At 42.0% G+C, this 11,410-nt stretch overlaps 1 protein-coding gene across 1 annotated transcript in view; it reads left to right on the top strand.

The window, feature by feature from the left end:
- The window catches only part of LOC133653829 (monocarboxylate transporter 1-like), a 74,111-nt gene that overhangs the window by 43,710 nt on the left and 18,991 nt on the right, over positions 1-11,410 (top strand). Inside the window, exon 2 of the mRNA XM_062053551.1 lies at positions 3,025-3,340. Within this exon, the coding sequence (XP_061909535.1) occupies positions 3,124-3,340 (217 nt within the window). The 5' untranslated portion in view covers positions 3,025-3,123. The remainder of the gene's footprint in view (positions 1-3,024; positions 3,341-11,410) is intronic.

Raw genomic sequence — 11,410 nt, 5'->3', positions numbered from 1 at the left:
TTTCTACCTAAATTAATGTTTTCTGGCAGATTGAAATCAAGTGTATTGTAATAGCGGTGGCTATATGACGGTAGACTTGTTGAACAAGTCAGACATTTATTCATGTTCACAAATAGCACTGTTGAACTAGATGGACAGAAGCGCAACAAACACATGACGGCTCCTTCCTCGAACACTTTCTCTTTCTCGTCTTTCTACGCTCCTACCGAGACTAGGTTTATTACTGCAGGCATGCCTGCCACTGCCCTCTCTAACCCACATCGGGTAATTACAGTTTACTACGCAATATTACCATTGCTACAGTATATTATTTTATAATTTGTTCTGATTGATAGTCCGCAATTACAGAATGTTTAACAGGCTGAATATTACATTTGATTAATAAATACAGAAGGTTAAACAATTGTCACGCAGCAAAACAAATATGATTAACTTCTACAACATGTAATGTACAGAATATCAGAAGTATTTATTCACCTAGAAATATCACATTATACATCACCAAACATCTTTGACAATCAAAGCATCATCGTAACAATTTCACATTTTGTGTTATTAATGCGTGAAACTGGTATCTAAACATGGAAGTGTAACTCCTCCTCTGAATGCAAGTGCTCCTACAACAGGAATACAAATTCTGTATTCCTACAAAATCTGGCAAGACACCAATTTTTTTATTGTTTTTAAAAGCTTGTTTATGTCCTTTTTGTGTTAAAAAAGGATAATGTGTAAAATAAACTATTTCATTAAAGCAAACTAAGTGTCCAGTCATGGTACTAAAACTAAACAAATTGTCTGTCTAGGATACATTTATTAATGATGAAAAATGTATATCTATCTGCGACATCGCTATTAATTTTTAGTTAACTGTTAACAAACTGTGATTAATTGCGGTTAAATATTTTAATCGTTTGACAGCCCTAATATGTATATATTTTATTATTATTATTTATATTCCATTGGGCTATTGTTACACAAGCTAAGGGGACCTATGATGATTTATTTTTGCATTTAAAACCCTTGTGGTGTATGAAACATGTTTTGGATTAGTTGTATTTTTCAACTTTTTTAACCGTTTTTTGAGTCTGTCTGTAAGATGGCCCTTTTTAAAGGTGTTCCCAGATTGCGATTGAAACCACGCCCCATCCTAAAAAATGTACACTGTATAAATATGTATGTAGAAGTTGTCACCGCTATTTTTTTACACAATTATCCAACTTTGTAACAAAAAGTATAAGTCAGAAAGGACACATTTCATTATGGGTCTCCTTTAAGATATTGTGCCTGTTTAAGCTGTACTAATGTTAGCTGTTTGCTAAATGCTAGTGTTATAATCCATCCATCCATTTTCTACCGCTTGTCCCTCTTGGGGTCACAGGGGATGCTGGAGCCTATCTCAGCTGCATTCAGGCGGAAGGCGGGGTACACCCTGGACAAGTCGCCACCTCATCGCAGGGCCAACACAGATAGACAGACAACATTCACACTCACATTCACACACTAGGGCCAATTTAGTGTTGCCAATCAATGTCACATAAAACAACTGTTTACAATTTGGCTTGATGTAGCTTTTTAATGATGATGTTTAAGTTATCTATGTGAGGGGAAATGAAGTAAGTTCTACCTCACAGCTGTACTTCTGCTTTAAGAACATGGACAAACCACATAATATAGTTAACCAGTTATGGGAACAAACTGCCAGTGTAATGATTGCTCAAGTCTGGCGGTTGACAACTTGATTGGGGCAAATGCCCTGTAGTAGAACACCACTATTGCTGTCAACTACAAGAGAAGTTAAACAGTTTCCAAAGGTAATAGTAGTTTCATTGCGCATGAATTGTTTAGTATGACATTTGTGTTCGTCCACACAGAGTAAGTGGCCCAAAATGGTAGTTTGATGTCAAAGCAGACACTTAGCAGTAATTATCTTTGGCATGTTTAACCTAAAGAAAGACAAAGGCGAAATGAGTGTTGTAGAGATCAATGATAAACTGTGGTAAAACTCCTGACGGTTTGTATTACCCTTTTAAAATGCAATTTAAAAAACTTTAAATCATAATTGATTAAAAAAACATCTTCAAATCATAACACACGGACGGACCGGTGACACTGCTCATTTCATATAAAAATAAGTGCTGCCTTGAAAACAAGAGACATCAACATATTTCCCCATTAAGAAAATACATACCCAAATCTAAACTTGTATAAACGCATTGCTGTCTGAGCAACTAATCTTTTTAATTGTTTACATTGAACATACTTGTCAAATAAAACTTGGTTAAAAGATTTCAGTATGTGTAATAAGTAATAACTTGGTCACAATAGCTGTGATAGGAAATGTTCATATTGTTACATCTCTTTCATATAGTAATATAAATTATTGTTTGCTTTTATTGTTGCTATTGCAAATTAATTTTGCAACGTTTTTTTTGCTGTCTAATGGGACCTTAAGTCTTCTGCAAGATCACAACTGGAATGACGAGTGAAGATGGTGGGTGAAATTATTTTAGAACATTTGTCTTTTGTTATGGACCAGTTGAATGAATATGTTGGGGAATTGCTGTTCCTCTCCCAAAGTAGTTCCTGTATCAGGTGACAAACAATCCCTGTGAGAATAAAATCACAGGGTTGTCCTAATTAATACATAATGAAAGCTTGCGAGCGTGCTCACATCTGTTTCGTATCAAGTGCAAATGCTTAGACTCGCTGCATAACATTTAGTTCTTCTCCAAAAGACTATCTCCATATCAAAAGCAAGCGCTTTGCTTCGTGCTTTGTGCTTTGATGGCTAATTTCATTTATGAAGAGCTGGAGCATTATCACGGTGCCTCCATAACTCTAACAGCATTTATATTTACATATTTGTTTCATTCTTTATGAACAACCTCGTGTCCTCTCTGACTGACCACAAATAAGATTAAGCTGTTGGAATTTTGAAAACAGGGAACATGGTGTTTGTTATCTCTTCCCCCTTCCTGTATCATCCATGTTGACTTTACTAAATCTCTGCATTGTCTTCTACAGGTCCTGCTTTTGAATCCAAATTCTATTTGGCCTGCCTGAATCCTTCAGAGATCACCTGCAGCACCATTCCATCTTCCACCGTCTTCCTTCTGAGCAGACATGCCTCCACCATTAGGAGGCCCTGCAGGATACACCCCTCCTGAGGGGGGCTGGGGTTGGGCAGTGGTAGTGGGGGCCTTCATCTCCATTGGCTTCTCCTACGCTTTCCCCAAATCTATAACGGTCTTCTTCAAAGACATCGAGGTGATCTTTGACGCCACGCCCAGCCAGGTGTCATGGATCTCATCCATCATGTTGGCTGTCATGTATGCAGGAGGTAAGTGGCAAGCATCTGAATTCTTCTCACGTACAGTATGTCATATGTGAGAATGACCTAATGTGACTACGGCGCATCATCGCATTTGTAAACTCCTATTTTTGCGCTTCTGCAGAAATAGAAAGAGGCTTTTTAATGGGAAGGCAACATTGTAGAGGACATTGTATGTGCTCTGGATTACATCAGGTTTTTGACCTAAGTCATCATTTCCAAATTATTTCCTTTCAAAGTGTTCAACTAACATAAGCTGCACATTGTGTTACTTCAATGTCTGTTCCCTTCACAAACCCCTTCAGCCTCCAAATAGTTGTTTTATTCAAGACATTTAAGCTTAAAGGAAATAATATAATGCATGTTCGGTTCGAATTCACTATTAACAAAAAAAATCAGATAGTGGGCTTGTGTCGCTGGACGCCGAGATGAGCGGTCGCACTCTCTTTCGCTCCCGATCGGGAATCCAAACAACTGCTCGGATTATCCCACACTTCCTCCTTTTTCTACTGTGGATCACGGATTTATATTTTAAACCTCCTGGGATACTCTACCCTCTTGAAAATGAGAGTCAAGAACGCGAAATGGACATACACAGTGACTTTTATCTCCACGACAATACATCAGCGAAGCACCTTGGCTTTGGAGCTAACGTGTTAGCATCATGCTTGTCTGCACATCGAGGCAGAAGAAACATGCCCCTAACTGGAAGGATAGACAGAAAGTCAATAATACTACTATTACTTCTACTATCAGGAGACACTGAACTCAACCCTGGACCTGCAACAACACGGTTAATGTTGTCCCGACTGGCGAAGACTAGCAATGCTACTGTTAGCGTCGCCATCGAAGCTAACTCGGCTACCGGCTCATCTCAGCTCAAGCTCACCTGTGCTCCAGCGATCGGCGGCTCGGCGGAGGACTTCGCCCCGTTCATCGACACGGTCGGAGGCTCGGCGGCGGCGGCGGTGGAGGACAACCCGGTCATCGGAGAAGGCAGCGACTCAGCGGCGGTGAACGACGCGGCGGCTGCGGTGGACGGCGACCCAGACATCAATCAATCAATCAATCAATGTTTATTTATATAGCCCTAAATCACAAGTGTCTCAAAGGGCTGTACAAGCCACAACGACATCCTCGGTACAGAGCCCACATACGGGCAAGGAAAACTCACCCCAGTGGGACGTCAATGTGAATGACTATGAGAAACCTTGGAGAGGACCGCATATGTGGGTAACCCCCCCCCCCCCCCCCCCCCCCTCTAGGGGAGACCGAAAGCAATGGATGTCGAGTGGGTCTGACATAATATTGTGAAAGTCCAACACATCAGCGAAAGTCCAGTCCATAGTGGGGCCAGCAGGAACCATCCCGAGTGGAGACGGGTCAGCAGCGTAGAGATGTCCCCATCTGATGGACAGGCTAGCGGTCCACCCCGGGTTGGGAGCAGAGTAGAAAAGAAAAGAAAAGAAACGGCAGATCAACTGGTCTAAAAAGGGAGTCTATTTAAAGGCTAGAGTATACGAATGAGTTTTAAGATGAGACTTAAATGCTTCTACTGAGGTAGCATCTCTAACTTTTACCGGGAGGGCATTCCATAGTATTGGAGCCCGAATAGAAAACGCTCTATAGCCCGCAGACTTTTTTTGGGCTCTGGGAATCACTAATAAGCCGGAGTTCTTTGAACGCAGATTTCTTGCCGGGACATATGGTACAATACAATCGTCGAAAGAAAGGCAGGAGCTTGACCGTGTAGTATTTTATACGTAAGTAGTAAAACCTTAAAGTCGCATCTTAGGTGCACAGGAAGCCAGTGCAGGTGAGCCAGTATAGGCGTAATATGATCAAACTTTCTTGTTTTTGTCAAAAGTCTAGCAGCCGCATTTTGTACCATCTATAATCTTTTAATGCTAGACATAGGGAGGCCCGAAAACAAAACGTTACAGTAATCGAGACGAGATGTAACGAACGCATGGATAATGATCTCAGCATCGCTTGTGGACAAAATGGAACAAATTTTAGCGATATTACGGAGATGAAAGAAGGCCGTTTTAGTAACACTCTTAATGTGTGACTCAAACGAGAGAGTTGGGTCGAAGATAATACCCAGATTCTTTACCGAGTCGCCTTGTCTAATTGTTTGGTTGTCAAATGTTAAGGTGGTATTATTAAATAGATGTCGGTGTTGAGCAGGACCGATAATCAGCATTTCCGTTTTCTTAGCGTTGAGTTGCAAAAAGTTAGCGGACATCCATTGTTTAATTTCATTAAGACACGCCTCCAGCTGACTACAATCCGGCGTGTTGGTCAGCTTTAGGGGCATGTAGAGTTGGGTGTCATCAGCATAACAGTGAAAGCAAACACCGTATTTGCGTATGATGTCACCTAGCGGCAGCATGTAAATACTAAAGAGTGCAGGGCCAAGAACCGAACCCTGGGGAACTCCGCACGTTACCTTAACAAAGTCCGAGGTCACATTGTTATGGGAGACACACTGCATCTTGTCAGTAAGATAAGAGTTAAACCAAGACAAGGCTAAGTCTGGCATCCCAATACGCGTTTTGATACACTCTAATAAAATATTATGATCAACAGTATCGAAAGCGGCGCTAAGATCAAGAAGCAGCAACATAGATGATGCATCAGAATCCATCGTTAGCAATAGATCATTAGTCATTTTTGCGAGGGCTGTCTCCGTAGAGTGATTTGCCCTGAAACCGGATTGAAAAGGTTCACAGAGATTGTTAGACGCTAAGTGTTCATTTAGCTGCTGTGCTACAATTTTTTCGAGATAAACGGAAGGTGGGACACCGGCCGGTAGTTTACCAGGAGATCAGGATCGAGGTTAGGTCTTTTGAGTAGAGGATGAATAACCGCTTTTTTGAATGCTAGGGGAACAGTGCCAGAGGAAAGTGATAAGTTTATAATATTTAACACTGATGGACCTAATAATACAAAAATCTCCTTGATAAGTTTCCCAGGGATTGGGTCAAGTAAACATGTTGTTTGTTTTGTCCCATTTACACATTTTGACAATTCCTCCAATGTTATTTCATCAAAGAGAGAGAAACTATTTTGGAAGGCGGTATCCGTCGTATAAACAGTCGTATTTGTGTTAATAGAACCCAGTTGTAGCTGGGATGCATTGTCTTTAATCTCTTTTCTAATGACTTCAATTTCTTATTAAAGAAATTCATAAAGTCATCTGCTGAGTGGGTGGAGCTACTGGGAGGAGTCCCTTGTTGGGTTAGCGATGCTACTGTACTAAACAGAAATTTAGGATCATTTTTGTTGAGGTGGATGAGATTTGAGTAATATTTAGCTTTAGCTGAGGTAAGCATGCGTTTATAAGTTATTAAACTATCACACCATGCTTGATGGAAAATCTCAAGTTTAGTCGCACGCCATTTGCGTTCCAGCTTTCTACATGATAATTTCTGGGCTTTAGTTTCTTCTGTAAACCATGGGGTACGCCTTTTAGGGGCCCTTTTTAGCTTTAGCGGTGCTACACTATCAATGGTGTCACGCAGGGCGTCATTAAAGTTGTTAGTGAGGTTATCAATAGAGCCCACATAATTTGGGAATGGTGCCATTACCGAAGGCAGTAAGGTCAGTAAGAGTCGTCGTTGTGGCAGCATTAATGTTGCGGCTGCTATAGTAGTTATTATTATTATTATTAGTTTGTTGACAATGAGTCAGAACTTCGAATTTTATAAGGTAATGATCGGACATTACTTTAGTGTACGGGAGTATCGTAACTTTAGAGGTGGTGACACCCCTGACAAGCACTAGATCTATCGTATTACTGTTGCGATGCGTGGGTTCATTTATTATTTGTGTAAGACCATAGCTATCAATTATAGTCTGGAGCGCCACGCATGGAGGGTCCGATGGGGTATTCATATGGATATTAAAGTCCCCCATTATGATTATATTGTCGGCGTGCGTCACTAGATCAGCAACAAACTCTGAGAATTCACTGATGAAGTCCGAATAGGGCCCAGGAGGGCGGTAGATAACAGCCAGGTGGAGAGGCAGCGGTGTGACAAACCTCAAGGTGAGCACCTCAAACGAGTTATATTTATTATTTAGGTTAGGTGTAAGATTATAGTTTTCATTGTATATTAGTGCGACACCCCCTCCCCTTTTAAGAGGTCGGGCAACATGTGTATTGGTATAGTTAGGAGGAGATGCCTCATTTAGCGCAAAAAAATCGTCTGGTTTGAGCCAGGTCTCGGCGAGACCAACGACGTCAAGTTTGTTGTCTCTAATGACTTCATTAACTAATAACGTTTTGGAAGATAATAATCTTATGTTTAAAAAGCCCATATTATAGGTAGTGGGCTGTTTTGAGGATTGTTTGTTGAAATTATCCGAAGTAGCAATATTAATAATGTTGCGTTTATTATGCGTAGTGCACTTTAAATAGTTTCGACCATATCTAGGAATTGATACGACGGGGATATTCAGATTGTTTGCTTGATGTTGCGATAAACTGAACGCATCATAGTTAGCTACCTCAGTACAATGTATGTCTGCCTCTGACACGGTCACAAAAGAAAAAACATTATGTGAGTTGTGTTTTATTCTAAGAGAATTGCTGTGTGTGCAGGGATTATCCAGCCTGACGCCGGCTAGTTCTAGTTTAAATGGCTTCTTACCCGGAGACTCCACGCTTCTTTGGTTAGCTTTTCATCGGTGATTGCGGGGAACTGCACGAGATGGCGGGGGTCCACGCGGCCTCTCCCCGGTCCCAGACGGTCGAGGACACGGCATACACAGGATTTAGAGGCGCCTTTACACAAACATTTTCGTTATTCTCTTTCTCTTTGTCTTCAAAAAAGCCCGCCAAAAGGAAACCCAACCCCACCCCCAGCAACCCTACCTGGCCTCCCCCTCTCCCCCTCTCCAACTCCGCCCCTCCCCCTCCCTCTCCCTTCCCCTTTACCTGGAGGACGATCAATATGCCTCTCACTCTCTCTCCTCTCTCTCCTTGCTCTTCAACTTCAACAGCAATAATAACCAACAATTTTTCTGGTCAGTACCACAACACAGCGGACTCTGATGCTCTTTTTGGTGGACTACACATCATCCACCTTAATGTGAACAGCCTCTCTGGAGCCAAACTTGACCAAATCAGAGAAATGTTCCTCAACACGAAGGTAAAAATCTTGTGTTTCTCTGAAACCAAATTGGATCAAAGTATTTCTGACTCAGAGATAGAAATACAAAACTTTTCGGTTATCAGAAAGGATAGGAATAAACACGGTGGGGGCGTTTGTATGTATATTCACCAGGATATTAAATACATAACTCGCACTGATCTTAACCACAATGACCTGGAATCTGTGTGGGCGGAAATCAAATTTAAAAACGCTAAGCCGGTACTAATAGGGACTGTTTATAGACCCCCTAATCAGAGTGATTTCTATGGGGCTTTGGAAGAATGCTTGGCAGGGACAGACAACATGGAGAAAATTATAACTGGGGATCTGAACACAGATATTCAACGCAAAGATGCGCCTGTCTTCAGGTCCTTCAGCAAGTTTTTTAATCTGCACGGTCTTTCCCAGCTAATAGCGCTACCCACAAGGGTGTGTGATTCCACCCAATCAACCATAGATCTCATTCTCACTTCAGACCGGCCTAAAATAAAAAATAGCGGGGTCATTATCTGTGGTCTTAGTGACCACTATCTAACCTTCTGCACCCGTAAAATAGCTAAACCTAAAACCAATGGCCACATAACAGCCCAATCCAGATCCCTCAAAAAATACTCCAATGACAATTTCAATTTAAAATTAGATGAGTGGGACTGGTCCCCTGTGCTCGCGAGCAACCTGGTCGATGTTGCTTGGGATCGCTTCAAAACGGCGTTCCTAAAGATACTAAATGACATGGCTCCCGTGAAAACAGTCAGGATCAAAGCCCGCTCGGAACCATGGATGAATCCAGACCTATTAGCTGCCATAAAAGACAGAGACAGGAAATACTCTGAATACCAAAAATGTAAAACAGAAGTAGATAAACAACCCAATAATATCAACCTCAAATTACTCCTTTCAACTCTCAAAAAGCAATGCAATAAATTAAGAAATAAGTCAACAAACCTGACTAAATCCTTAAAAAAAAATTACATTAACGACAAAATAGAGGAAAACACAAATAAGCCACGTGAGCTCTGGAAAATTCTCAACAACCAGCTTCCTGGTTGCAGCCAGAAACTTAAAACAAGACTCACCAACATCAGCATCAAGGAGGGTGACTCCCTCATTACAGACAAAATGGAGGTAGCTAGCAGACTTAACATCCTTTTCACCAGCATAGCCGCAACTCTTGTCAACAAGCTGTCCCACCACTCTGGTCGCTTTGGTGTAGAACACATTAAAGCCTTCTACAGAAAGCTAGGAGTATCCAACGATGATTTCAAATTAGAAATGGTCACAGCTGATGAGGTGTTTAAAAAATTGAGCGTGCTCCACCCTAACAAGGCCACCGGCCTTGATAATATTCCCTCCAGATTCCTCAGGGACTCTGCCTCCATCATTGCCCCGATCATCATGCACATAATTACACAAGGCCAAGTACCAAAAGATTTTAAGATAGCAAGAGTAACTCCCCTCTTTAAAAAAGGAAGCAAATTGGAACCTGGCAACTACCGACCTGTTTCTATTCTCAGTTCCGTTTCGAAAGTAATGGAGAAAATAGTTTATGAACAGGTCGATAGTTACCTTGCCACTAATAAACTCATGTACAAATTCCAATCCGGCTTCAGAACTAACCACTCCACTGACACATGCCTTCTCTATCTGACCGACCACATCAAACATGAGGTGGACGCGGGCAAATACTGCGGCATGGTCATGCTGGACCTTCAGAAGGCCTTTGACACCGTTAACCACGCTATACTGTTGGATAAGCTCAGAGCAATCGGATTTAACAAAACCTCATGGAGCTGGATGCAATCTTACTTGGAGGGGAGGGAGCAGGTGGTAGAGGTGAACGGCACCGTGTGCCCCCCCCCCCCCCCTCTCTGTGAGCTGTGGAGTCCCCCAAGGCAGTCTATTGGGACCTTTACTGTTCCTAATATACATAAACGACATGTCATCGGCATGCGACTGTGAATTGTTTTTGTTTGCAGATGACTCTGCCTTGCTGGTATCCGGCAAGGACAAGTCACAGGTGGAGAAAATCCTCAGTGCTGAGCTCTGTAGAACTTGCACCTGGCTCGCTGACAACAAGCTATCCATACACTTGGGTAAAACAGAATCCATCCTGTTTGGGTCCCACATCAAACTTAAGAAAGTCAATGACTTCACCATAAAAGTAGGTGACATTGTTATCACCAGGAAAGATGAGGTCACCTACCTAGGTTCCATTCTAGAGGCTAACCTTTCCTGTGATAAAATGGCAACCAAGGTAATCAAAAAGGTTAACCAACCAACGAGATTTCTCTACAGAATTTCTTCTCTGGTCAACAAAAGCACCTTGAGGATTCTGGCGGAAACTCTCGTTCAACCCTTTTTCGATTACGCATGCACCTCCTGGTACCCTACCACCTCCAAAACCCTCAAATCTAAACTCCAAACATCTCAGAACAAGCTAGTCAGGTTACTTCTAGACCTCCACCCCAGATCCCACCTCACTCCTACCCACTTCTCTAAAGTGGGCTGGCTCAAGGTGGAGGACAGAGTTAAACAACTTGCACTGAGCCTAGTCTATAAAATCCGCTACACCTCCCTGATACCGAAGTACATGTCAAACTACTTCCTTAACGTAAATGACCGTCATAACCACAACACCAGGGGATGCTCCACTAACCACGTTAAACCCAGATTCCGAACTAACAAAGGTCTTAACTCATTCTCTTTCTATGCCACATCAATGTGGAATACGCTCCCAACAGGTATAAAAGAAAGGGCATCTCTATCCTCCTTCAAAACCGCAATAAAAGTTCACCTCCAGGCAGCTACAACCCTAAACTAACACCCTCCCCGGATTGCTAATAATCAAATGTAAACAATCAAATGCCGATACTTTTTCTTTTTCTTATGCCTTCTGATCTCTCTCTCTCTCTCTCTC

Source organism: Entelurus aequoreus, linkage group LG07 (genome assembly GCF_033978785.1).
Source record: "Entelurus aequoreus isolate RoL-2023_Sb linkage group LG07, RoL_Eaeq_v1.1, whole genome shotgun sequence".
NCBI lineage: Eukaryota > Metazoa > Chordata > Actinopteri > Syngnathiformes > Syngnathidae > Entelurus > Entelurus aequoreus.
This window is presented reverse-complemented; position numbering and strand designations above follow the sequence as displayed.